Source organism: Alexandromys fortis, unplaced genomic scaffold, assembly GCF_014885135.2.
Source record: "Alexandromys fortis isolate MF-2015 unplaced genomic scaffold, M_Fortis_MF-2015_v1.1 scaffold_90, whole genome shotgun sequence".
NCBI lineage: Eukaryota > Metazoa > Chordata > Mammalia > Rodentia > Cricetidae > Alexandromys > Alexandromys fortis.
In genome coordinates this window covers 199,888-227,152 of record NW_026067985.1, presented here as the reverse complement: position 1 = coordinate 227,152, position 27,265 = coordinate 199,888, and the positions used below count along the sequence as shown (strand labels likewise).

At 51.8% G+C, this 27,265-nt stretch overlaps 2 protein-coding genes across 2 annotated transcripts in view; one reads left to right on the top strand and one right to left on the bottom strand.

Moving 5' to 3' along the window:
* The window catches only part of Tpcn1 (two pore segment channel 1), a 57,002-nt gene extending 32,456 nt beyond the window's left edge, over window positions 1-24,546 (bottom strand). Inside the window, exons 1-2 of the mRNA XM_050158894.1 lie at window positions 24,378-24,546; window positions 20,941-21,171 (exon numbers count right to left, since the gene is read on the bottom strand). Coding sequence (XP_050014851.1) covers window positions 20,941-21,052 — 112 coding nt within the window. The 5' untranslated portion in view covers window positions 21,053-21,171; window positions 24,378-24,546. The remainder of the gene's footprint in view (window positions 1-20,940; window positions 21,172-24,377) is intronic.
* Window positions 24,547-24,883: 337 nt separating this feature from the next.
* The window catches only part of Iqcd (IQ motif containing D), a 17,875-nt gene continuing 15,493 nt past the window's right edge, over window positions 24,884-27,265 (top strand). The window contains exon 1 of the mRNA XM_050159041.1: window positions 24,884-24,915. The gene's annotated coding sequence lies outside the window, so the exon portion shown is untranslated. The remainder of the gene's footprint in view (window positions 24,916-27,265) is intronic.

Below are 27,265 nucleotides of genomic sequence, written 5' to 3'. Positions count from 1 at the left end.
ACACCAAGATCAGATGTGAGTAAATCTGCCTGGATTCTTGGGATCTGCCCCAGCGGACCACGGGTAGGCTGTGAAGAGGCAGAATAGGGACGCTGAGAGTGTACTGTCCTTGGTCTGGGACTGTGGAGGAAACGCTGAATCAACAGGGGCAGGAGGGGCCTGGGGAAGTGGACACGCCCCACCCCTAGGACCAAAATGATTCCCCACAGATTCCTACCTCAGACTCTCCCTTCTCCAGCCACTGCCACATTGCAAATGAGCACCAGGTACTATACAAAATAATTGTCCTTTAAATCTCACTGAGGCTTCTGCTTTGTCACAGCTGGAGCCATCTCTGCCCTGGACCAACCCAACCCCTTCCAGGGTCTTGTCCGTTTACTGTCCTGCCCTATGGGCCTTTTCTATACCAGAGAAATCCACTGTGAGTTTGTGTGTCTATGTGTGTGTGTGCATGCGTATGTGTCTGTGTATGTCTGTGTATCTATGTGTCTCTGTGTATGTCTCTGTGTGTGTTTGTGTGTGTGTTGTCTGTGTGCCTTCGTGCATGTGCATGTCTGTGTGTGTGTATCTATGTTTATCTGTGCCTGTATGTCTCTGTGTATGTATGTGTGTGTCTATGTGTATCTGTGTCTGCATGTCTCTGTGTATGCTTGTGTGTGAGCTTATGTGTATGGTGTATCTCTGTGTATGTGCATATGTTTGCGTTTATGTTTGTGTGCAAGCGTGTGTGTGTGTGTGTGTTAACTTCCCAGTTCAGCATAACCACTCCAAGAACACTAAAGCAGGGTTGGGGAGACAGCTCAGCTGGTAAAGTGCTTGTGGCATAAACACAGAGGCCCTCATTCAGATCCCTAGCTGCATATGGTGGGGCTAGAACACCAGCACTGAGAGAGGGAGTTAGCTAGGTCCTGGGAGCGGTTCTCTGGCCAACTGGGAGCCTCGGGTTCAGTGAGAGACCCTGTCTCAAATAAGACTTTGGAATACAACCTCAGGCCTCCACATATGCATGCATGGGCATGTGTACCCACCCTACATGCATACACATCTCTTACACACACAACGCTGCGTGCACACAAACACACACAAAAACTAAGCTATTGGTTTTCTGCCTCAAAGACACCACAGTGTCGGCCTCCCTGAGAAACCCTAAGCATTTACCCCCTCAATACACACTCCAATTACAAAGGCCCCTCTGGTGTCTTATTCCATCTACCCCTTCTCCACCACTCTGGCTCCCTAGTTGGTCTGGAGCTTTTGGCCTGAGAGACCTTTAGGCAATCGGCTTTCTCAGGTCTTTCAACTTCCCACCCTCATGCTGCCTCAGGACACACTCTGCCCTTGACTCCCCTGCAAAATCCCGTGGTCATTTGTCTCTACCTCTGACCCCAATGGCCCAGTGAACGCTCAGAACCTGGCATGCCTGCCAGCTCCCCAGGGACACAGACCTTTGTCACGGTCACTGGGGTGTACCTGGAGCCCAGCGCATAAGGGATAAACAAGTCTGCAGAACTAAAGCGACATCAAGGATCTCTCCCTGAAGATCATACATTCCCACAGAGCACCCGACTGTAGGTGGCCAGAGGCCAAGGACACAGCGCCAGGTGCAGAACCCAGCGGTGTTTACCCACAGTGCAGTAGGCAGCACCCGGGGTGTGAAGGGGCACGACATGATCCCTCTGTATCCAAGAGCGATCAAGACAGACCCTTCTGAAGGCACAGAAAAGACAAGCAGTTCCCATGTCCGGGTGGGCAGTTGAGTGTTTCCTCCCACCGTGGAGAACGCGACACAGAACTTGGCAAGGCTCGGGACCTGTTAGTGGCTCTCACACAGGGAGAGGGCTGAAAGGCTCTGAGTTACCTGGGTCACTGAAGGGCTTTTCAGGGAAGCCACAGGTGATTTCATAAAGCCTCCTTCTGCCCATGCAGGTGGCTAAGCAGGAAATTTAGGGATTACAGAAAGGTCGTAAGTGGTGGGCAGGGAGCCACTGGTCCTCCCAGCCCTTTCATGTGGAGGTTTTGGTGGCTCCAGATCCAAAAGCTTTTGCAGTCTGAGCTGCAACTCCCTGCCTGTGCCTGAGGCTGGAGTCACTCCAGCTCCTAAGGGCCCATTGTCCCTTCTCTGAGCTGTGCTCAGGGGCTCGGCAGGCAGCGTTCCAGAGGGACAGGACAATTAGGGGCCCCACCAAAGGACAGATGGGATATGTCCACGCTGAGAGTGTGGAACAACAGGTCCGCCAGCTCACAGGAAGCAGTGCATGATCTGTCCCTGACCCCACTGACCACTGGCACCCAACTACCGTGGTGACAAGACCTGCCCAGCCTCCTCCTATGGAACTTCTCGTGTGAACTACGTAACAGGTCTCCAGGTGAAAGAGCTGGCTTCACCCAACATCACACTGGATGTAGCCCCTCATCACAGACTGCTGCGACAGTCCCTCTCCAACTCAGACCATTAAAGACCCCACCAGCATCCTGTCTCGGACTTTGGTATTGTCCCTGCCTGGAGCACGAAAGCATCTTCCAGATGACCTGCATGGCCAGGAGCAAGGCATACCACAGGAGGCACCATGAAGGGGCCAAGATGACATCAGCAGGCTGGCCTTGGCCTCTGCGGTTCCACTTGTCTGGGAGGCAGGGTCCCAACAGGCAGCAGAAGTGCAGTCTTCCTGGCTCTGGCACCCAGAGCTTGGAACAAGCCAGAGGAGGCGAGGCTCAGGGACACACTCAGGCACTGGGAGGTGGGCATCTAAGCCTAGGGGACCGTTCCCTAGAGGTAAACAGTGTGTTCACTGCCAGTGTCCTGGGCAGGGCACTTTTTTGAAAATCAGGCTGAGCAGACAGACACGACCTTGACCACTAAAGAGCTGTGTGGTCCCCTCCCCGGAACTCCTCCCTCAGCCCTGGCCAAGAGCCCAGGGACATGACCACAAAGTTATTGGAGAACGGAGAAGGAATGAAAAACAGCAGGACACAAAACAACCACCCAGACTCTGACAGAACATGGACCGCCTCCATCCGAGACGCAGACAGCCCGGGATGACCCATGTGCACAGATGGCCAGGCCGCCTCTACACTGATATAAGGGGCCCAGCCGCTCCCTGCAAACAGCTGGCTGCTTTGCATGCAGCCTCCGAAATGGCCCTGCAGGGACTCTGAGGATTCCGCTCGCTGGAGCACAGCACGATGCAGCATCCTGGTGCAGTGGATAAATAGAAATGGCTTCCATATGCCAGCCATAAAGCTGGGGAAGAGAGGCAAGGGAGGGAGAAGGATGAGGGAGTGGATGGGCATGGGCGGGAGGGGCTGGGCTGCCTGTGTACACCCAGCAGGCAAACCGGTCACTGCTGGCCTTGAGGCCTGGAGAGGTGGCTTTGTGTAAAAAGCCTGGGTGGGAGCTCTGCTCCCAAAGGCAGCAGTGAGTGGCTTGGCCCAGTGCAAGAGTTCAGAGCGGCATGGTGCTGGGAAGTCCACAATATTCTGCCTTTCCAACTGCCCTCAGCTCACACTCTTAAACACACACCCAGCGCACGTGTCCTCCGCGGTCCAAGAAAACCCCTGCCATGTGCTTCTCTTTCAACCATTGGTATTCCTCCTCCATGGAGCCTCAGTTTCTCCACCACGCACTGGGACCCATGCCAGCTGTGCTCTGGACACAGCAGAAATAAATGCAATACCCAGAAAGCACCCGGAGCTCTCTGGAAACCAGAGCCCACTAGAATGACAACGAGCAGTCACGAGCTGCTTGCCAGTTGTCACTGAGAGGGGAAACAAAGGAGAGTGCTGCTGGGGGTGTTTGCAGGGGCGGCGGGCTGTGCCGCTCCTGTGCAGAGTGGCAGGGTAGAACGTGAGCAGGAAGGAGGCAAAGGTGGAGAAGGCAGGAGGCACGCAGCTCTCTTCCAAGCTCTACTCTCTGGTAATTGGACGGGGTGGGGAGTGCAGCGGGGATCAGCTCGTCTAGTGAAGGCACACCCAGGCACACACGCTGGCCTCTAGGAAGGTCAAGCTGGCCCAGGGCCTTCCTAGTTCAATGGCTGGCACTAACTCAATGCCTGTCCTGCCAAAGGCTTACTAGGGCCCGAGGAGGAACAGAAGGCACCGCAGGACGGCTCACCGGTCAAGCGCTGTTTTAGAAGAAATCCTGGCTCAGAAGTGGTCAGGATAAAGCCAGCTCTAACTCTGATTTCAGCCACCTGACCGGGACTTGAGTGGCAAATCCAAAGGGATTCGTCCATGCAGCCTGCCCTGCCAGGTCTCGGCAGGCAAAGAGCCAGAAGGCTGCAAACAATAACCGAGAAAGGCGAAGAAGGCAGGAGGGAGCAGGGCAGAAACAGCTGGCCCTGGGAAGTCTGGAAGGAGAGGGGAGGAGTATGGGCAGATGGGGTGTGTGTGTGTGTGTGTGTGTGTGTGTGTGTGTAGGGGGGGCTGAGAAAGGAGACCAAGGGTGTCATTGGCACTGCAGGTGGTACTGCCTGGAGTGTCCACTCCCCAAAACCACACAAGAGGAGGGACTAGCCATGTCTATAATGCTAGCACTTGGAAAACTGAGAAGCAGCACATTCTAGAACGTGTGTGTGTCCGCGTGTGTTTGTATGTGTGCAGGTGTAGAGTGGGGAGCCCAGGCTAGAAGCATAAGCAGGCAGCAAGTGAGAGGTAGGTGGACTTGGAAAGCTCAGAGGGTTCTGAAATCCAGAAGCTTAAAGAGTCACAAAGAGGTAAGGCTGAGGCAGGGGACTAACAACAGTGAAGGTGACCATGCAAACTGGAGCTCCTCCGGACCACGCTTTGTTCTAAGGATACCCTCCAGGAGCTGGACTCTGCTGTTATGCCGCCATCCACAGAATGGAGGCACTACGTGTCACACAGTGGGTCCCTACGCTCATCAGCACCTCATGTACTCCTAGTACTGACTGGGCAGCTGGCTTGCAGGGTGCTCAGAACATCTCAGATGTATAAGGGCTCAAAGACACACATGTGCATATGCACACACATACATGCCACTCGATTTGCTGCTCCTTGGTGGACACCTCAGCATCTATACAGACATCTGGCCATGGTTACTTGGAAGCACCTGAAGTACTGTGAGCCCCACTTCAGGGACTGGGGTTCTTTGGGCCCCTACAGGAGGTCAGCAGACAGCCCATATTCAGAGGACAGAACTGACTCAAATTCAACCAGTGCAGGGTTGTAGCTGGGCCCTGTCTGAGGCCACCAGGATCATTTGCCTGGACCTAGTTCTGTGAATGCTGCACCAGCAGTGTCCGGGGCTGGGGCTGCTGCAAGCCACCTGGTTCAGAAAAAAAGGCCGTCGGGGCACAGGTACCTGCAGAAAGTGATATTAGGAAGAAGCCTACGTATGTCCTAAAAGACCTGGATATCCCGGCACAGTGGGCACACCACGTCTCCAGGGAGCTGAAACCCTGGGTGGTCAGTGACCAGGCCTGAGCTGAGGTCTCTTTCCTGCTGCCTCAGTCTAGTAGGATGGCAGCCTGAAGAGACTTTATAGAGACCGGCTCTGGAGGCCTGGAGGGGAGCTCCTGACAGTCCAGGGGATGGGCGGAGGGATGGGGTGGGCATCTATCTTCAGACTCAGATACCTGTCTAGAGTGCACAGGGGTGGGGAGTAGGGGGGTGGGGGGCATCTAGGAAGTTAACTATCCTCAGATTCAGATACCTGTCTAAAGTGCACAGGGGTGGGGAGTAGAGGGTTGGGGGGCGTCCAGGAAGTTAACTATCCTCATATGCTCAGCCCGGAACGCTGGAGTCAGAAAACTGGCTCCCAATCCCTAAGAGGAAGTCTGAATTCAGAATGAGGAAGAGCTGGACTCTGGGAGAGAGACCTTCCTCTGTGACTCAGGGCTCAAGAGGGCAACACCTGCAGTGTGGCCACATTGTTGATGACGGAATCCTGACATTTTGTTACTAAGTTTCCGCCCCTCCCTGCTGACTAGATAGCACAGAGAATCTCCAGTTTAATCTTTACACAGTCTCTGACTTAGCTGTTCAGTAACACGGTCTCACAGATGAAGAAATTGAGGCTCAGCACAAAAAATGCTTAGAGCTTTGTTCTAAGGGGTTGGGCTGGCACATCAGCTTCCTTCCTTTGCTGAAGAAGCCTGCACAACTGAGGAAACATTAAAAGCCCAGACTTCTCTGTGGCCACCCTAGCCCTCTGTCACACAGATTCCTATAGCCTAAGAATTCTCCAGGCTCCGCAGCCTCTCCACATTCTGGGACAATGCTCAGTCTCCAGACAGAAATGAAGGGAAAGCCCACTATGTAACAGACTGAAACGGCCGACTGGCCTAGAGGCCGAGTGGCTTCAATACTAATAAAATCCAAGCCTTGGTGAGGTTCCAGGTCCGCTTCAGGGTCTGCATGACGACCATGATCACAAATGACGAGGCAGGCCAGCCAAGTGTGAACAGCCGAGCTCATGAGAAGAAGGGACCCTTGAGAGCCACAGAGGGAAGATATCACGCTCGCTGCCGACCACCCACAAGTGCGAGCCGATGCAGTCGGTGGCCTGGAGCGGCTCCAGGCCATTAGCCAGGGCCAAGCTCAGTCTTCACCCAGCTGACTCTCCACAATAGCTAAGCGAGCAAGAGAAAGAAAATGGAATGAAGTTGCATTCCACTAAAGAGAGACATCTTTAAGAGATGGCAGGCAATCTCCAAATGGCAGGGTCGGGAACTCAGACGCCAGGGAAGGTGCAGGGGTGGGGGACCAAGCGGCATAGACTGATTGATTCTACAATTACAAGAAACACGCAGGCTGGAGGCTGAGCGGGACCTCCATGTTCAAAGTGCAGGCCTCATCATGGCTATCCTGGGCAGATCACACGGACACGAGTGAGGACTCCGGGGGCTGGTGAGGCTGTGACTCCATTTCAGATATTAAGTGCACAGGGCAGGTATATGAGACCTGGTCTTGCCTTTATCAAACCTGCAGTGCCAGAAGGGGGCAGAGCTGTGTGAACAACAGCTCAGAAACAGCAGCCACCTACCCGGCTGGGCATTCTACCTCCCTACCCCATCCCACCCAGCCAGCTCCAACTGCTGTCACCAACTGGAATGCATTTATAAACCAGCCTGAACCGGGCGAATGAGATGGTAATGTGATTCTCGGCCAGTTCGCCAAAACCCCATTTTCTCACAACCGTCAGGAACCCATCAGTTTGCAAAGTGAACCCAGATTAGATACGGCAAATGCGGATCTCCGGGAGCGGGGCTGTGGGTGGCCACTGTATGATGGGGTGCAGAGCTATGTGGCCATGTTCCGGGATCAACACCATGCTGGGGAGGCAAAGCAGGGAGGGAAAGGAGCCAGGCCTACAGCAAGAGAAGAATACCAGAGACGGACCCCAGTATTCTGTGAGAGAGGCTTATGGGAAGATGGTGAGGCGCGGCACACCTGTCCCACCTAGTTGCTGGAAACCGAGACACGACAACTAAAGCAAGTTCTAGGCTAGTCTGGGCTATGCTGTGAGACCCTGCCTCAAAAAACAAAACCAGAACAATCCTAACACTTGGGAGGCAGAGGCAGGCTGGACTCTCTGAGTTTGAGGCCAGCCTGGTCTACAAATCCCAAGTCAGCCAGGGGCGACGTTGTAAGATTCTGTCTCAAGCCAACAACAACAAAACACAGGGCTGCCAAGAAGGCTCACTGGGTAAAGGCACCTGAAGCCAAGCCTAGGACCGGAGTTCGATCCCTTTGACTCACATGGTGAAAGGGGAGAACTGACTCCCACGGGCTATCCTTTGGTCCCCACGTGAGCCTTACCACAGTCACACACACACACACACACACACACACACACACACGTACACACACAGATGGATAATATAAATAAATGTCATTTAAAAATTTTTAGACAACAAAAATGGGGCTGGACAGATGGCTCAGTGGTTAAAAGCATTTGTTGCTCTTGCAGAGGACCAGAGTTCAATTCCCAACACTGAAGTGGGGAGCTCATAACTGTAACGTCAGCTACAGGGGACCTGAAGCCCTCTTCTGGGCGTCAAAGGTTTCCATACCCACGTGCACAGATGTGCACAAGGACACGTGCGCACACACATACACGCACACATACACACAGGCATGCATGCACACATAAACGCACACACACACACACGCGCACACACATGCATGCACACCACGCACGCACACATCAACAACAATAAAATAAATTGTTTCACTGTCAATGTCAATGCGAAGTTGACCCAGTGGCCTCAGTTTATGATTTGATTATCGACAGCTACTTGAACTCTTGGTTCTCCTGCCTCCACCTCTCAAGCGCTGGGCATATGTGGCGCTGGGGACAGAACCCTCTGCCAACTGAGATGCACACCCCACCCTTTTATACTACCAAGACAGGCTTCAGAGAAGCTGTTGGTGCTAAGCCAGGCAGTGGTGGTGCACGCCTTTAATCCCAATACTCAGGAGGCAAAGGGCAGTGGATCTCTGAGTTTGAAGCCAGCCTGGTCTACAGAGCAAGTTCCAGGACAGCCAGGGCTACTCAGAGACAACCTGTCTTGAGAAACAAAAAACAAAAATGGAGGTTGCTAGTACTAACAATACAAGTCACATGGCATTTTATAAATCCAATTTTTGCCATTTAAAGATGTTATTTATTATTGTAGTGGGGGGAGAGGTTGTTTGGGGTGAGCATGTATGGTGTGGTACTTTTATGGAGGTCAGAGGACAATGCTGTGAGCGTGCCCCTCCTTCCACCTTCATGGAGGTTCCAAGAATTGAACCCAGTCACAGGCTTGTACAGCAAGCACCTTTACCCTCTAAGCCATCTGGCAGCCCAGAATCCACTATATTTACAGTAATCTTACATTAGTGGCATTTTAGTTCCAGAACAACAGGTGAGAGACGTGTTGCTAGACAATCAGTCACAAACACAGAAGTTTAAAAAAAAAAAAAACTTAAATGGCTGGGGGGAGTGTCCCACACTTGTACTCCCAGCCCTCAGAAGGTCCAGGGGAGGATCAGAGGGCTGGAGAAATGGCTCAGGGGCTGAGAGCACCAACTGCTTTTCCAAAGTTCAATTCCCAGCAACCACATGGCAGCGTACAACTATCTGTAACTCCAGTTCCAGGGGACCCAACACCCTCAAACAGACATACCTGCAGACAAACCAATGCAAATGAAATAAAAATAAATATATTTTTTAAAAAAGTTCAAGATCATTCTTGGCTACACAGAGGATTTAAGAACAGATTGAGCTACATGACATATATCTCAAAAAAAAAAAGTGTACTATTTACTGTTAGTTGAGGCCTAATGTAGCTCTGACTATGTATAGCTGTCTGTGTACTCTAACCCTGTGAAACAATTAGTAATTAAACAACCTCCCTTTATCCAACTCGGGCTCCTCAGCGGTCTGTCAGGCCTGGCAGTTTAGGCAGACGGAACACTAGGCTTCCAGGCTGTCAACAACATTCAGGTCCTCACTGCCAGGCAGTCTGAGGCTGAATCCTCAAGGAGCCTTTCTAAGTCACCTAGACATTAGGTATCTTCTCCCATTCTCTCTCTCGCTCTCTCTCTCTCTCTCTCTCTCTCTCTCTCTCTCTCTCTCCCTCCCTCCCTCCCTCCCTCCCTCCCTCCCTCCCTCCCTCCCTCCAGGGTTTCTCTGTGTAGCCTGGAACTCACTCTGTAGACCAGGCTGACCTCAAGCTCACAGAGATCTGCCTGCCTTTGCCCCTGAGTGCTGGGTTAAAGGCAAGTGCCCCCGCTGACTTCCTCCCATCTCTTCCGTGCCAACAACATCTATTTCTCTTCTCCTTCCCTTTTTTTTTTTTTTTTTTTATCCTGAGGACTAAGGACTCAGCCTAAAACAGAGATAGCAAGGCTCTGCGGCCACCGCCAGTTGCTCCCACCAGCATTTGCTGAAAGGGGCAGACCCTGTGTGGCTCAAGGCCTGCCTTGGTGGATGCCTTCCTCCTTGGATTGCAGCATGGGAGCAAGTGTGTGTGTGTGTGTGCGTGTGTGTGTGTGTGTGTGTGTGTGCGTGCAGGGGCAACAACAGTGGCTGGAGAGACTGGGTTTAGGTGGCATGAAAGTCACTCCATCTACAGCTACTGTATTCTCTGTCCAGCCAAGGAACAAAGATGACACTTGCAGGAAATGAGGAGGGGTCTGCAAGCACCCTACCCAGCGCAGGCGGGGAAGCCACCACCAATTTCTCCAGGGCATTCTCCGATCATAACCAAGCCTTCCACAGAGAAACCGTGCCCTACACTGTCCAGGCAGCAACACAGCGCTGCCACTTCCACAGCTAGAACCCCAGGAGGGAGACGACTCTGAGCCACAACCTGGCACCTCATAAAATCCATGATCCCAGTATCTAAACTGGACTCCCAGCGGGCAGGGTGGGCGGCTCTGAGAGAGGGTTCCTGCTTTGGGAGGAACAAAGCCTTGGAGCTCAGCCACCTAGCTGAGCAGAGGGACATCCCTGGTCAGGATGAAGGCTTGGGGAATGGGTGGAAAGCGGGGGACACAGCAGGGGGCTTTAACACAGGGGGCCTGGATTTAGCAGAGTCTCTGACCTGAGGCTGGACTGAGGGGATTAGGAAGGGCACAGCAGGAGGCTAGAGGGGGGGGATCTGCTTTCACTTCCTGCCTCCGATGCCAGGATGAGACTAATCTAAGCAGCTCCCTGGCCAGGGAAGGGGAGCCTGGGACAGTCTGCCTGCTTCCCAGCACCTCTGAAGCAGGAGGGTGGTAGGCTTCCAAGCTGAGCAAGGCACAATGCACGTAGCTTGGGGAGGTTCACGGACTGTTGGGGAGCCCGAGCCAGAGAATAACTCGCCAAATCTGGCTCCTGTCCCCACAACATGGCCAGAGTCTCCAAGACCAACTCACCTTGTGGTTACTAGTTTCAGGGACAACTATCTATATATAATACCACCACACGAGTCCTACCCAATACACTCCATAGCTCCAGCCAAGTCAAGATTGCCTCTCAGTCAGCTGCTTTTCCTTGTTCCAGCACCAACCAGCCATAATGGTGGCCATCTACCAAGCCTCCACCTGGAACACCCCAGATCCTGCAGTCACTAGGAAGGCTCTCGTTGCAGCCTCACTCCAGTACCAAAGAGCAGTCTTGGTATGACCGCCTCTTTATGAACGAGGGGACTCAAGCGTGCTAACGCCTGCCTGAGGGGCACAGTCCATGCTACGCTTGACTGACGCTCAGCTGCTCTGACCTCAGAGCCCACACTCATCCCACACCATGCTTCCTCTGTCTAGGCTGTGTCCCCTGCCGGGGAGGCCTGGTCCCCCATCCCAACCTTGATTCCCACCCTCCCCAGATCCCATTTTTTAAGCCATGGTTGAAAAACAAAGACTTTAAATTCTTTTCCTATCGTCATACTTCATAGTCTATCTTTGGACTGTATTTTAGAATGTTTGATTTTAAACACTGATGTCTGAGTTGCTAAACTTGAACATCTTAAATTTTAAAAAAATTTCCCCAAATCAATTCTGGTTTAGGATCAGGACAGAATTTCTAATAGCTTGAGAGGCCCTCAACTTACTCCTGCCGTAGTGTACTAAGTATTTATGCAAAGCAACGCTCTCAGTGCTGATTATAAAATCCAATTACTGATCAGGAAACGTTGGAGTCTCCACATCCTGCAGTGTCAAGTGTTCAGCCAAGATCTGATCCCGCAACATGGCTAAAACATGTAAAAACAGACAAGCACATTGGTCTCGTTTAGGGTGAAAATTTACCTTCATCTTCAAAAAATGGTAAAATTATACATACCAAAGAACTGTTCTTGAATAAATAAATTTCTTGGGCTGCTGAGGCGAGTCAGTGGGTAAAGGTCTTGCCACCAAGTCTGAGGACCCTGAGTCTGATGCTCAGGCCCCACATGTTTGTCTTCTGCCCTCTACACGCATGCATGTGTGCATACACACATGTACCCCCACACACACATGTATACACACACAGAAAATAGTGTTTAAAAATTTGTAGACGCCGGGCGGTGGTAGCGCACGCCTTTAATCCCAGCACTCGGGAGGCAGAGGCAGGCGGATCTCTGTGAGTTTGAGACCAGCCTGGTCTACAAGAGCTAGTTCCAGGACAGGCTCCAAAACCACAGAGAAACCCTGTCTCGAAAAAACAAACAAACAAACAAAAAAATTTGTAGACAAGGGGTTTTAAGTAGAAACAGTTTAAGAAGCCCTGGCCAGCTCCCCAGGCACCTGAACGGGTCTGTCCCCCTCCAGCTGAAGGAGTGACGTCATCCATGCTCTAGTGTCTCCGACCACTAGAAAACTCTACACCTACAGGCGCTCCCTAGCTTGTGAGAAGCTGAGGTTCCAGAAGGCCAAAGCTCAGGCTAGAAGAAGAACAGTGCCTGCTTGACTACCAGGTACCCCCTAAACACCAAGCTCAACATTGTCTTTCCTCCCCCCCCCCCACTTTCCCACTTCTCCCTTTTTTGGTGGGTTGGGATTGAACCCAGGGTCTTATACAGGCTTGGCAAGGACTCTACTGCTAAGACACGCCCCCAGTCCCCACCTGGTCCTGTCACTCATCTCTAACCCCTTTCTGGAGGCAGACTGGGCAAATCTTCAGACCCCTGTAACAGGACAGTACCCCCTGCTTGAGGTACCTGAGGCCTTCTCCATTACTCTGATGATATTCTCACACCTTCCCACCGCACCCTGTAGTTAAAGCACTGCTGCGCCACTCGCCCAGATGGCACAGCCGTCTCTGGCTCGTCTTTCACCTCCTGTCCATCATCCCTCTAAAATGTGATAAAATCATCATTCAGCCTTAATCTCTCCAGAGCCCGTACCTCTCCTCCTCCTGCCCCTCCCACCTCCCACCCCTAAGTGCACCAGGAGCTACAATACATGCAACAGAACTGGCACACTGCATGCTCCCGGGAGCGTCAACGAGACTGTTACACCACCACAGGCCATTTCCTGCATTCCCTACGACAGACAACGCTGTCGGAAGGACATAGGAGCTACCCATTAGAAAACGTAACCTTCTTAGTTGATGAGAAGGCAATAGTTTAAAGAAGGACTAGATAACAAGTTACTACTTCTAAAAACTTTTTTAAAAATATCGTTTATTTTTATTCATGTGTGCATGTGCCTACCTTACAGTGTCTGCACCATGTGAGTACAGGTGCCCATGGAGGCCAGAAGAGGGCGCCAGATTCCCCCTGGAACTGGAGTTACCAGTGATTGTGAGCCACCTGATGTGGGGGCTGGGAAACAGAACCCCAGGTCCTCTGCCAGAGCAACCAGTACTCAGCCAGGGGGTAGTGGTGATGCACGCCTTTAATCCCAGCACTCGGGAGGCAGAGGCAGGCAGATCTCTTTGAGTTTGAGGCCAGCCTGGTCTACAAGAGCTAGTTCCAGGAGAGGCTCCAAAGCTATAGAGAAACCCTGTCTCAAAAAAAAAAAAAAAAAAAAAAAAAAAAAAAACAAAACAAAAAAAAAAAAAAAAAAAAAAAAAAAAAACAACAACAAAAAAAACCCCAAAAACAAAAACAGAGCAACCAGTACTCATAACCTGTCTCTCATAAACTATCCCTCCAGTCCCCAGACTCCTATTTTAAAAAAAAGAAAATAAAAATTTTAACTTCTGCTTGAATCTCCATATATATCTCAAAGTCAAAGGCAAAACACACACATACACATAAACACCTCCACACTGTGGGTGTAGCTCGGCAGCAGAATGATCAGCTATCATGGCTAAGGCTGTAAGTTCAATTCCCAGCACTGCCCCCCTCAAAAAAAAAATCAAAGGAAAAAGGAAACAGTAAATAAACCCTCATTACCAGCTAAGGTAAATCACTAAAGGAGGGGGTGTGGCTCAGTGAGGTACCCTTGTAGCAAACACAAGGTTCTGGGTTGGAGCTATAGCACAAAAAACAAAATTTGGTAAAGAGACCTGAAAGCTAAGGGTGGGAACTGGCCCCAACTGCCCTCTCTATTCCCCGCCTAACTGGCTAAGCCTGCCTTAACCGGTTCTGTTGCTCCTTGAACGACACCGGGGGAGGTGGCCTCAGACCAGGAGAGGAGGCTAGCCGGTTCTGCACAGTGTTCTTTGACTTGAAGGGATCTGCAGCACTGAGCTGGCATGGGAATGGCAGCCAGCGATTTCACTTCTTTTGGTGACTCTAACATGTCAGCCTGTGACCCAGTGACAACCAGACAGAGTGGGGTGGCAACTGCGCCTGCACAGCACACACGCCAGCGGTAGGGAATACTGCTTTATCCAGGCAAAGATGTGTCACATAAGTGTGTGATGGTGTGTTACATTTGCCTGCCTGAGGCACCTGATTGGTCTAATAAAGAGCTGAATGGTCAATAGCAAGGCAGAGAAAGGACGGGAGAGGCTGGCAGGCAGAGAAAGGACGGGAGAGGCTGGCAGGCAGAGAAAGGACGGGAGAGGCTGGCAGGCAGAGAAAGGACGGGAGAGGCTGGCAGGCAGAGAGAATGAACGGTGGGAGAAAGAGAGGAGGATGAGGGGAGAGAACAGCGGCCACTCAGGCAGCTGTCAGCCACACAGACACAGGAAACAGTGAAAGCGAGAAGGAAAGCAAAGGAAAAGGCCCCAAGGCAAAAGGTAGAGAAAGAGAAACAGGTTAACTCAGAAGCACCTCTTCAGGAGCTGGTGGTGGTGGTGGTGGTGGCTTGATCTCCTAGCGTTTAAGATCAGTCTGGTCTAGTAAGGAGTTCCAGGACAGCCAGAACTATATACAAGAAAAAAAAAAAAAGCCTATCTAGAAAAATAAAACAAAAAATGCAAAAATAAAAACAAAAAAACTAGCCAGAAACTAATCTAAGCTAGGCCAAGCCCTCAGAACAATTAAGAAGTCTTCATGTCTTGATTTGGGACCTGGTTGGTGGCCCAAAAGAAAAAACCTGCTACGAGCCATGTGTCCAAGGTTGTTTCTTCTACATTAAGAGCACAGAACCACACTTTCTGAGTTTGACCTGAGAATTCTCCTGCCTCAGCTTCTGGGGTTCTGGGATTATACAAGCACACCAATATGGCTGGCCCAAGACTTCCACAAACATTTACACACCCTGACAGAAAGATGGTCCCGAGAACCAAAGACATGAGCGCCAGCAGCCTCCAGTCTGGGGCATCCCCCTCCAGTCTCCATGTTTATCACAGGGCTCCAGCATCAGGGTATCCACATGGCCTACGGTTGTCCCCCAACTCCAAGCACATCCTCCGCATCCTTCCTTTCCCGATCAATAACCTTGAGTTTCTGACATATCCTATTTTCATAGCCATAATGGAAAACAAACCCAGAGGCTCTCCTGTGGAGCTGGTCTAAGGAGGGTGGTGAAGGCAGGTGGGGGAGGTGCACGGAGGAGGAGGCCGAGGCTCACGACAGGAAGCTGGGGTTTTCCCTTGCCCTTTGTCCAGGCCACCGGGTCATCCCACAGACACTGTACAACAAACACCATCAGGGTGGCCATTCTGAGAGTACAGACCTCCTCAGATGGCAGTCACCACCATGGAACAGCACACACTTTAATGTGGGAAAGTGAATAGAACCCAATGAGACCCCTAGTCCTGTCCCCTCGACCCTCACTTCCCGATGGAGGGACATCAGCTAAGAGCTAGGATGCCTGGATCCAAGTGTGCCAGCGTGCCCTTGTGACCTGGGACAGGTTTCGACCTCTGGGAACCTCAGTTTCCTCCCTGTGGGAGGATCTTGAAAGCACTGCCCTAGATACTGCAGGGTCACGATGCCACATGGCCACAAGCACAGTCCAGGAGCTGCCTGGCCTGGGGCAGAGGTTCCACAGTGGCAGGTCACTGTGATTCCTGTGAACTTTCTCACTCAGACTGACTGGGCAGGGAGAGTGGAGTCGGAGCCAGAGAAAGGACACACAGGGAAGCCACTCAGTGAAGATCAGAAGAAAGAGCTGTCCCTCAAGTCCCCAAGGATGAAGGACCCCGACACTCCTGGCTTTGGTCTTGGTTGCTTTCTTTAAGAGTATGGGGTTTCCTCCTGGAGGCCTCATGCTGTTACTTGAAATAGTCCTGGAGACACTCGGCCAGAAACCACCAGATCAACAACACAGTAAACCTTCCAGCTGCTCCCACGTTCCCTCCCCTGACTTGGAGGCTGGGAAGTCAACTGTTCTGGCTCATAAAACACTTTCGGAGCACACAGGATCTCAGACCTCCTTCGGGTGACTGGCGGAGCAGGGCAGCAGGTGCCAGCCCGCACCCAGCTGCTGTGCCTGCCGCTTAGATGCGGTGGCGTTCTCTGATGCAGAGGAAGAGATGGCATTTCATGGCAGGGGGGCCCCAGGCAACAGACAGGGTCCCCCTATGAAGATGCAGAGGGCCAGGAAGCTTAAGGCTTCGAGCTTCCATTATAGAGGCTCCGTCTCAGCAGGCTGGGTGCTTGCTCATTTTAATTGGCACCACCAACAATCTGGTTGCATCCGGCACTCTGCCCTATAAAAGCCAGAGGAATGACTCCGGCAGAGCCAGGTGGCCAGGCAAACTGGGAGGTTGTGGAAACTTAATTGTTCTTGGTTTCCGACTGCTACATTGCCTCGGTGTCCCTGTGTGGTAGTAGCCTCCTGCTGGGTTGGGAGTGAGGCAATAGGGATTTGCGGCTCATCCTGAGTTCAAGGCTCCTGCTCACTGCAGATGTTCACCTAGGTCATGACTGGCCACGCACAGACCATGTGATCTGCAGCATTTACCAACTCCCCCCCCCCCGCCCCCGCCACCAGCCTGGGGGAATGTAAGGTCTCTGACATACAGCAAGGATGCTGCAGCTTGGAGAAGCTAGGAATGTGAAGCTAGGACTGAAAGTCTGAGGCTTGACTCCAGAACCCACACTGGGTGTCCTTCCCTCTGGGATAGGCATGCTGGAATGTTTGGTACCACACAGAGCTCCAGAGGGAGACTGCTACAAGGAGGAACTGTTGAGCTGATCCCTCCCAGCTGCCCTTGGCCACATCTGCCTGAGGCCAGCAGCTCTGGTCACCCAGATGGTGCCTAGTGCCAGCTGGCTCAGGCTATATGAAGTTTCTAGAAAAGGAGCCAGGGTGTCACACACAGGTCCCTGTGGGGACAGTGGCCTTCCCTATAGAGGTGGCACTGTGTCCTAGGCCTGAGCATTAAGTCTCTCTGCTCTGTCCCCTTACACCCATCCCTCACCAGCTTGTCACCTGAAAACCATAATAATGCCATACCAAAGTAGCCAGGACAGCGGGGCACAACCATCTTCATGTCCCCGAACTGTTCCTCACCAGAAAACGCATGTGTGAGCTTAAAGGCACGGGAGAGGCCAAATCCTAGTGGAACTGCCAGGATGCACCAGGAGCAACCACTAGATGGACAGCTATGCACACGCAGCCCAGACCACTGCCCAGCATGTGCACAGAGTGTTGCTCTCTCCAGCCGCCTTGCAACCAGAGAGACCCAGCCTCCCACCTCAAAGAAACAATAAAGAAAGAAATTCCTGGGGCTGTGCAGATGGGACAGCAGCTAAAGGCACCTGCGACCAAGTCTAATGACCTGGGGTGCACAGAGTGGAGAGAACTAAAGCCTGCCAGTTATCCTCTGACCTCCACACGTGTGCCACAGCACATGCATGTGCACACGCACGCGCACATACACGCACACACATACACGCACACATGCTAAACAGATTATAAAAACAAATCTCTATGTTGAAGTGCTGACCTTAGAGCCTAGGAATAGGAGTATGCTTCAAGATGGCATCTTTAGAGGTAAATGGGGTAAGATGAGGCCTTGAGTGTGAACCACAGTTGTGAGGAGACAGTAAGACAGCTGGCCTGCTGACTGCACCCTGCCTGCCCTGGGTACCCCAGGGTCTACTACAACTGTAGACAGGGGCCTGGGGCTTCCAGAACTGAGGTCTTTACTGGAAGAGAGGAGAGGAGAGGAGAGGAGAGGAGAGGAGAGGAGAGGAGAGGAGAGGAGAGGAGAGGAGAGGAGAGGAGAGGAGAGGAGAGGAGAGGAGAGGAGAGGAGAGGAGAGGAGAGGAGAGGAGAGGAGAGGAGAGAGCTCTGTCCCTGGTTCTAGAGCAAAGGCAGGCAGAATGTCACTCACATCTGACAAGGGCCTTTTGTCAGTCATTCCTGCCAGCTTCCAGGCTCCAGAGACCTAGCTAGGATCATTTCTGCAGTGGCCTGAGATGTCCCTGAACCTTCAGGCCCTAAGCTAAGGTGACAGATGACTCAGTAATTACCACTGGTGGCTATCTCCCTGCCCACAGCAAGAAAGCGAATCATTAAATCTCTCTAAGGGGACTTTGAAGATCTCCCAGGACTGTGTGAGCAGGAAGTTCTCAGCTTAAACTGGAATCCTTGGGCAAACAGCAGGACCAGGAAGGTCTTCCAGACAGACTGCCTGACCAAAACTCAGGCTCAAAATAGCACTGGAGACTCACTGGACTGAAGGCAGAGTGACGCCATGGGCTAGCCCAGGAAGCAGGACCAGTCAGGAAAGGAGGCCTAGGATACTGAGCAAAACCAGGGCTCTACCTTGTAGAGATGGGACAGTCCCCAAACAGCTTTAGGATTGACGGGTGTGTGTGAGTGTGTGTGTGGAGGGTAGGGGGTGCTGTAAGGTTGGGTGTGGTTCGTGTTGACAGCTCAGAGACAGTAGGGGAATCTCAGGACAATGTGAAAATCTAAACGAGATAGAGCAAGGCCTGGGCAAATTAATTAACAGCCCGTCAGTCCATCCCAGCGGGTTAGTTTTCATCAACTTAAGATAACTTGTGTCCTTTTAAGAGGGGCTCACTGAGAAGACGCTGTCTGTCAGACTGGCCTCTGGGCAAGCCTGCACTGCATTTTATTGGCTGATGACTGATACGGGAGGGCCTAGCGCACTGTAGGAGGTGCCACCCCTGGACTTGGTCGGGATGCTATACCAGAACGGACTGAGCAATTGTGAGGAAAAGCTAGCAAGCGGCACTCCTCCATGGCCTCTGCATCAGCGCCTGCCTCAGGTTCCCGCCTTAAGTTTCTCTGATGATGGGGGCATCACCTGGAAGTATGAGAAGTAAACCTTGTCCACCCCAGCTGCTTCTGGTTATGGTGTTTTTAGTCTTACTCTCTCACGGGCCCACTTCCTCCTCAAGCCTCAGGTGCAGAACTGGGTCGCTCTCTTCACCTTCCAGGGTGGGAGAGCAGGACCCTGCGTCCAGCTTGGGCACTCTGGAGGGATCTAAGAGCATGAAGACAGCCAAGGTTTCCATTAGAAGGGAGCCTGCCTCTCGGCAGGCACAAGCCCACATCCTGAGCAAGTCAGCCACCTCTACAGCATTCTCTCTCTCTCTCTCTCTCTCTCTCTCTCTCTCTCTCTCTCTCTCTCTCTCTCTCTCTCTCTCTCTCTCTCTCTCTCTCTCTCTCTCTCTCTCTCTCTCTCTCTCTCTCTCTCTCTCTCTCTCTCTCTCTCTCTCTCTCTCGCAACAGTGGTATAGGAAGAACAACCAGACAGGGCTCTCATAGGCTGTGTGACCCCAGGCCAAGTTAGCTGACCTCTCCCAGGCCCTTTCCTCCTCTATAAAATGCAGGGAGCAATAACATCTCTGTTTTATGGTCACATGACAAGCCTAGCATGTGCCGGACCTGTGTTAAATCCTCAGGACAGCAAATAAATGAACTCAAATTAAAATATCAGCCAACCCTCAGGGCCTCCACCCACTTGCATGTGTGCATGCATGCATGAATGCGTGAAGAACTGGTGAGGAATGGAGGTGGGGGAAGAAGGAGGAGCCAGGGGGGGGAGGAAGAAAAAGAGGAAGAAGGGAAAGACACTTCAGTCAGACAGGCCTGAGTTCAAACCTTTCCTTACTCACTAGCTGGCTGTGTGGCCTTGGGAAACTTACTCAACCTCTCTGATTCTCATTTTCCTCCTTTGTAAAATTAAATATATATATATATAGCGCCTTCCTTGAAGGAGCTCTAAAAAAGAGAGCAGGTTAAGACCAGGAGTCAGAGCCAGTCCTGCATGGCTCTTCGGGGGAAAATCAGGCTGCTCGACCACTCAGGACTGTGACAGTGAGCATGATGAGGTGACAAGGTGGTTTGTAGGGCATCCGCACCCCCAGCACCCTCAACCTGAAACACTGCTCTCCTTCATCCCTCCCCAAGGAGCCGAGAGAGCCCCAAAGCCCAACTGTGTTCTCTTTGGACGGAGATGGGGGTGCCAGGCTCGGTGCCGTCTGGTCCATGATGTCATCCCCTGTGGGTGTAAGTGTGGTACCCTTGATCTTCCACCCTGGCAGGCTGCCTGCACTCAACAGGGAGCCCTGCAGCCCTGTTCGCTGTCTGAGGACCCTCTACAAAGGCAAGTTATTTTCAGCCTCCCCTGAGCCCTTGTCCTGAGTGAACGGAGCCATGGTTTCGGGATGTGGACCAGGAAGGGTTTTAAGGCCTCTCCCTCTGCCAGAAAGACACTTAGAGTCGGCAACACGGACAGCGCATCCCCTCTCTCGGGGTTACTTTGTACCAGCTTTCGATTCCCAGAAAAGACTGTGTGAAACCCCGAAGCCCTAATCAGTGCAACACAAGGCCACCCTCTGCCCCATTTTGAGATGGCAGATAAATGCAGGGTAGACGGCAGGTGAGCTCAGCCCCCCTACCAATTCCACGGGGATATTTTTATTAACAATGAATGAAGCAGAGAAGAGAGGCTTGCCTGAGGTCCCCTAGCAGCAGGGACAAAGCCAAGTATGTCAGGAGGGAGAGAGGGCTCCTGGAGGAACACTGGACCCTAGGACACTGCAAGGCTGGGCTCACACCCACAGTCTCCTAGGAGCAAAGTCCTTGCCACACTTGAGATGACTGACAGGGACTCTGCTTCCTCTTAGAGACTGGAGCCCACCTGTCTCACTCCCCGCGCAGACGTGGTACGGGCCCCACCCACCCACCTGCCCCCCAGCTTACTTTTGCTGGGCAGCTCCTCTTGGGCCAGGCCGTTGGAAGGAGCCAGTGGGGCACTCTCACCCTCGTCCAAGGTCAGGATGAGCGGCACATCGTCATCTAAGCTCACGGCCATGTTCCCCGGTCCTGCAGTCTTCAGGATGCGATGGCCAGGGCTTTTAAGGGTCTCCGGCTTGAGCTCCTGTTCAAAGCCACGGGGCCAGGGATGCTTCTCTGCTCCATCAGATGCATCTTCTAGGGTTGGAAGGATAAAAAAAAAAAAAAAAAAAAAAAGGTAATGATTAAAACATAGTCTTTCCTGATGTGTTCTGGAGTCGGGGGCAGTGACAGCTGGGCAACCAGAGGCCAGGCTAAAAACCCTGAATTTTGGCTTTTGTCACAGTAACCCACAGTATACAAACTGCACCTTGAGAGTCTCATGTAGCCCAAGTTGGTTTCTAGCTTGCTGTAAAGTGGAGAATGACTTTGAGCGTCTGATCTTCCTGCCTCCACTGGGATTACAAATGTGTACCACAAATGGTTTAGAGAACTGGGGACTGAAACCAGGGCTGTGTGTTGTGCATGCTAGACACCGGGCTATCGGCTGAGCCACAGCCCACACCACCACTGTATTTCAACCTAAGAACTAGGATTCCAACACCCGGGAGGCTGAAGCAGGAGGATAACAGAGTTCAAGGCCAGGTTGGACTAAATAGCAAGAGTCTATCTTAAAAGACAGTGTGTCGGGAAGTGGTAGTGCACCTTTAGTCCCAGCACTCAGGAGGCAGAGGCAGGCGGATCTCTGTGGGCTTGAGGCCAGCAGTCTTCACAGAGTTCAGACTGCCAGAACTACACAGTGAGACCACTCTTAAAAGAAGGAGGCATGGGGGAGGGGCTGGAGAGAGGGCTCAACAGTTAAAGAGCATTTGCTGTTCTTGCAGAGGACTCTGTTGTTGTTGTTGTTTTTGGTTCCCAGCACCTATACAGTGGCTCACCACCATCTTTAACTCCAGTTTCGGGGGCCCCAACACCCTCTTCTGACCTCCTTGGGCTCCAGGCACACATGTGGTACATATATACACACGTGCAGGTAAAACACTCATACATATCGAATTTTAAAATAATAATACACATATAAATAAAATACAGGGAAGGTTCCTATGAGAACAGACGCTGACAAGTCAGGGTAACCAAGTCTAGAGAGTAGAGACTGGGGCCGGCATGATCAACACTACCCTTTGTGCTTTGTAAGGACTGTAAAGGGAAATCAATTTGTAATGATTATAGGAAGAACAGTTCATCCTCAAAGAATACTCAAACTATGCCAGAGACCCTACTAGCAATTTCTAACTGGGCGACCGAAAGCTCACTAGTAGCCCCACACATCAGACAGGGACCTTAGATAATTTGCCCGAGAGCCCACAGTCAGAAAGCCAAGCTGTGTCTTGCCCACATCCTATCCTTAGCCATTAAACCCACCACCTACGGCGTCTTCCAAGTCCCCAGGTCCTGCCCTCGGACGACAGTAATAAAAAGTGAGTGTGTCCGGCTCTCCAAGCTTGCTCCGGTCTCTCTTTTTATGTTTGTGAACAATTTCCACTCTAGCTTTGTTAAGCGCCTTCTGGGGAACACACAAGATCATCCTGGTTTTGCTGGTGGCCAACACCCATTGTTCTTGTACGGACCTCCTCGATGGACGAAAAAGGGACACGAGCATTTGTACAACTGGTAACCGGCGTCCTTTCCCAAGGACCCATCCTTTACAGCCTCTGGGTTGACAGCTCTCAGAACTGGTGTGCTGGGGTGGCTGTTAACACCACCCCACCTCTGCCCACTGAAAAGCAGAGCTCAGCAGATCTGCTGGGAGACCTTTGAACTTGGAAACAGCAGCAGGCTGAGGCCACCAGCTGTGGCCTGTGCACAGGATGGATCCTGCCTTCACACCAACCGATGGCAGGCCAACTGAGCAATGCCTCCTTTCGGGGGGGGGGGGGATCAGGGGAGCATCCACAGACACAAACAGCAGGTTTCTTTCAACCGAGATAAACACGACACCCACACTGCAGCCAGCTAAGCACGCAACTAACTCTCTGCTCAGCAAACTTCCCAGGAGTGGAGTCTGATTTGTTTTGTTTCCTTTTCCTCCACCCTTGGGGATTTATTTTGCTTTGAGATCTCAACAAGGGCAGAGACAGAAGGGAAACTACCACAAGATACAATTGTTTGGCTGTCTAAAAGAACTGTGCTGTGTTTTGAACTCTGGCTTAACTTTCTCTTCCTCCAGTGCCTTATACTGGTTGAGCTCACCCATCTAACACACTCCACGGTAGAGGGATTAGGTAACCACACTTCCTTGACACCACGAGAAGGCTCTGACAGAGCACTCTCTCCTATTTCTTTGGAAGGCAAGAAACTCTCCCCACTCATAACAGGTTCCTCATTTTTGTCACCAGCGTCCTCCTAGCTAGTAGGTTTTCCACTTTAACTGCTGCACATGACTCCATTCTCGCCATTCCTCGGTGGCTCTCGCCTGGTGTGACTCTGTCCCGACTGTCTACAAATATTTCCGGCGTCACAACTTGGGAATGATCTCGAGGGAGCCCAAAGAGGCCACTAATATCTACAGTGCACAGCTGAGACCCCACCCACAGGAAACAACCTCCTGGCTCCGTCTCAACAGCTCTGCCCTCGGTAGAGCCTGGGTGAGCAAGCGTCCCACTTTCTAGAAGAGGCCCACAAGTTCCATCCTGCCGACTGGAAAGCAGGTGGCACAGACAGAGGCATTTCCCACTTTATTCCTAGAAACTGCACGCCACTGAAGTGAAATCCACCAGTTCCTTTCTTGTTTTTGTCTTCTGAAACAGGGATATCCCTGTCCAGTCTCAGAGAGCCCTGAAGTTGCCATCCTTCTCCCACGGAGCCTACGACTTTCCAAAGAGAAAGAAATGAGGCCCAGAAAGAAGTAAACTGCCCAAGGTCACACGGCAGACTCAGAGACAGAACTCGGGGCTCCTCCGGTCCTGCTCTTCGGCAGACTTAGGCTCTCACTCTAGAGAGGACCCAGAGGGTCACCCCTGGGGAAAGGTCACTCCTGAAGGAAGGTCCCGGGATCAGAGTTAGCTGCCATCCCGCTATCTGTCCCCAGAGTCAGGTTGACCCAAGCAGGAGTCCTCGGCCGGGTCACAAGAGGTCTCAGCCGGGAGGTGAGCGGGAAGGGATGAGAAAGGGAGGAGGGTCGTGCGGGGGCGCCTGTTCCCCGCGCTCCACGGGTCGCCCCAGGAAGTCAAGGCAAAGAAAAAGGTGCAGAAAGAAGTGAATGAGTTGGGGTAGAAGCACGCGGGCAACCTCCCCAGGCCCCTCGGGAGTCGGGAGCGCCCAGCCCCAGTCTCAGCCCCCTTCTCGGCGCCCTCTGAACCCTGACCCCTGTCCTCGTGCCAAGCCGGCACCCCTCGGATTCTTACACGCGCCGTTCCGGGATCCCGCACCATGCACCGTGTCTACAGAGCGCAGCTCAGCACGCAGCTGCTGCGGCCAATATCCCGACAGCGGAGCCACCGCAGCCGCCAACGCCGCCTCACCGCTGCCACAGCGGCAGCTGCGCCAGCCCTTGCATCCGCCGACTCCTGTCACTCAAGCCCGCAGGCCCCGCTCCACGGCCCCACGCCACGGGCCATTGGCAGCCAGAGAGGCCGCAATGTAATTTGACAGGGTAACCTGCACGTCACTCAGAGGTCTCCTCCCCCTTTCCCCGCCCTACTCGCTTAACCAACAGGAATCCCGGCTCTTTCCATTGGCAGAACGTCAGAGAGACGGTGGTTTTGATTGGTCATCGTTCAGAAGGTGGAGCCAAAGTAGCCCTAGTAGAAGTTGAATGGTGAAAAAAGAGGTCCGTCAAACAGAGTCCCGCCTTCTAAGATTGGCGCGTAACCTAGCAACGGGGGGGGTGGGTCGCCGAGATGGTTAACTGTGGGCAGAAAAACTTAACAGTTTGAGGAGCCGGTGAGTGACAGCGGGGGGGAGCCCCGTGTGCGCTACATGGGCGCGCTGTCCAGTGACCCCCACAGGGGTCCGCGCCCCACTACCCTGCCTCGGTCTAGGTCTCCTTTAGGCCTCCTGCAAGGACCACTGACATCCTCGCTTTGGTAGTTCTTTCTGCTGTCCTGTCCACTTGTCTTTCATGGCTCCGCCCCTCATCCCTCACTGGTACCATTTATGTAAACATACGACTGAAACTTGGTTGAAGGAAGAAGGTGAGTTGGTCGGTTAGGCACCCACTGTCCACTCTAGGGACCCCTATGTTCCGAGGTGAGCTTGCTCGGTGCAGAACTTCAGTGTATGCTTAAATTAAGCGTTTGTTGTTTGTGTTTAAGAAAGGGTCTCCCAGTGTAGCGCTGGTTGGCCTGGGACTCACAGAGATCCACCTGCCTCTGCTTCTGAGTGCCGGGATTAAAAGCATGAGCCACGGCACCTAGCCTAATTAGTTTTTTAATTGTTATTTGTTTGTTGAAGATTTGCGATTTGCTTTTTGCTTTTATTATTTTGATCACTGTGTTTGTAGGTGGAGTACGTGCTTGAGGGTCCAGGAAAGGGGTTTGGATTCCCTCAAGCCTTGAACTGAAGTTATTAGCAGGTCGTTGTGAGCAGATGGGCATAAGTGCTGTGGACTAAACTCAGGTCCTCTGAAAGAGCCAGACACACTCTTAAAAACAAAAAAACAGGGGCTGGAGAGATGGCTCAGCAGTTAAGAGCACTGCTTCCTCTTCCCGAGGTCCTGAGTTCAATTCCCAGCAACCATATGGTGGCTCACAACCATCTGTAATGAGATCTGGCGCCCTCTTCTGGCCTGCAGCAGACATATGGGCAGAACATTGTATACATAATAAATAAATAAATCTTTAAAAAAAAAATTTAAAAAAAAAAACAAAAAAAAAACAAACAAAAAAACTTAAAGATCTGCTTATTTTTATTGTATGTGTATCTGTGAGGCCTACATGTATGTATGTGCACAGCATGTGTGCTGTGTGCCGTAACTGAGGAGGCCAGAAGTGGGCATTGGATCCGCTGGAGCTGGAGTGACAGATGGTTGTGAGCCACTATGTGTAGGCTAGGAACTGAGCCTGGGTCCTCTGCGAGAGCAGCCAGTGCCATTAGACCCCCAAGCCATCTGTCTCTCCACCCTGGTTATTTTGATTGCACACAGAATTTTGTCTTTGATGTTAACTTTAAAATTTCGCTCATGTAATTTAAGACATGATTTCCTTGTGCGTTCTGGCAAGGAAGAAGAATTTCTTGGGAAGATTGAATGAGATGAGGCCATGAAGGGTTGCCATGGGCACAGCCACACAGTGACTGCTCAGCTAACTGCGGATTCCCCTGACGTGACTCATTCTACTGTAACTCTTTCTGTCAAAACATTTCCAAGGACATTTTCTTGGCCCATAGCAAAAACACTCGCATATTTAACATAGGTTTATTGAGTGCTTGTTGTGGATAGTGGAGGCGTCCTGAGCAGCAGGAAAATGCTGTTTTTTGAAGTGGGGGGCTGTAGAGATGTCTTTTCATTAAGAGCACACACTACTTTTTGCAGAGGAGCTTCAGGTCCCAACACCCACATCAAGTGGTTTGCAACTACCTTTTACACTCTGGTAATCGATATTTTTTAAAGATGAAGAATTTTATTTTTATTCTGTGTATCACACCTGCTTTTACATTGGTGTTAGGGAGCTTCAGATTTGAGCAGCAAGTATTTTACAGACTGAGCCATCTCTCTAGACTGTATTTTGTTTGTGTGTGTGTGTGTGTGTGTATTTGTGTGTGTGTTTTGAGACAGGGTTTCTCTGTGTAGCCCTGGCTGTCCTGGAACTAGCTCTGTAGACCAGGCTGGCCTCAAACTCAGAGATCTGCCTGTCTCTGCCTTCCGTGTGCTGGGATTAAAGGTGTGCGCCACCACATCCCACCCTACCCCAGCTTCTGGCCTATATTTTAAGTTCTATTTCATTTACTTAGTGTGTACATGTGTGTGCCTGTGTGTTAGTGCTGTGATAGAACTCACACATGCTAAACAGATGTACCACTCTTTTTGAAACACCACTGTTGAAGGCGCGGCAGGGCTGCATCCCTGGCACCCGGCCGCCCGCACGGCTAGCTTTATACCTGAAATAATTACACAGAAACTGTATTCTTTTAAACACTGCCTGGCCCATTATCTGTAGCCTCTTACTGGCTAGCTCTTACATATTAATCTAACCCATTTCTAATAATCTGTGTAGCCCACGAGGTGGCTTACCAGAGAAGATCTTAACCTGCGTCTGTCTGGAGTGGGAGAATCATGGCGACTCCTGACTCAGCT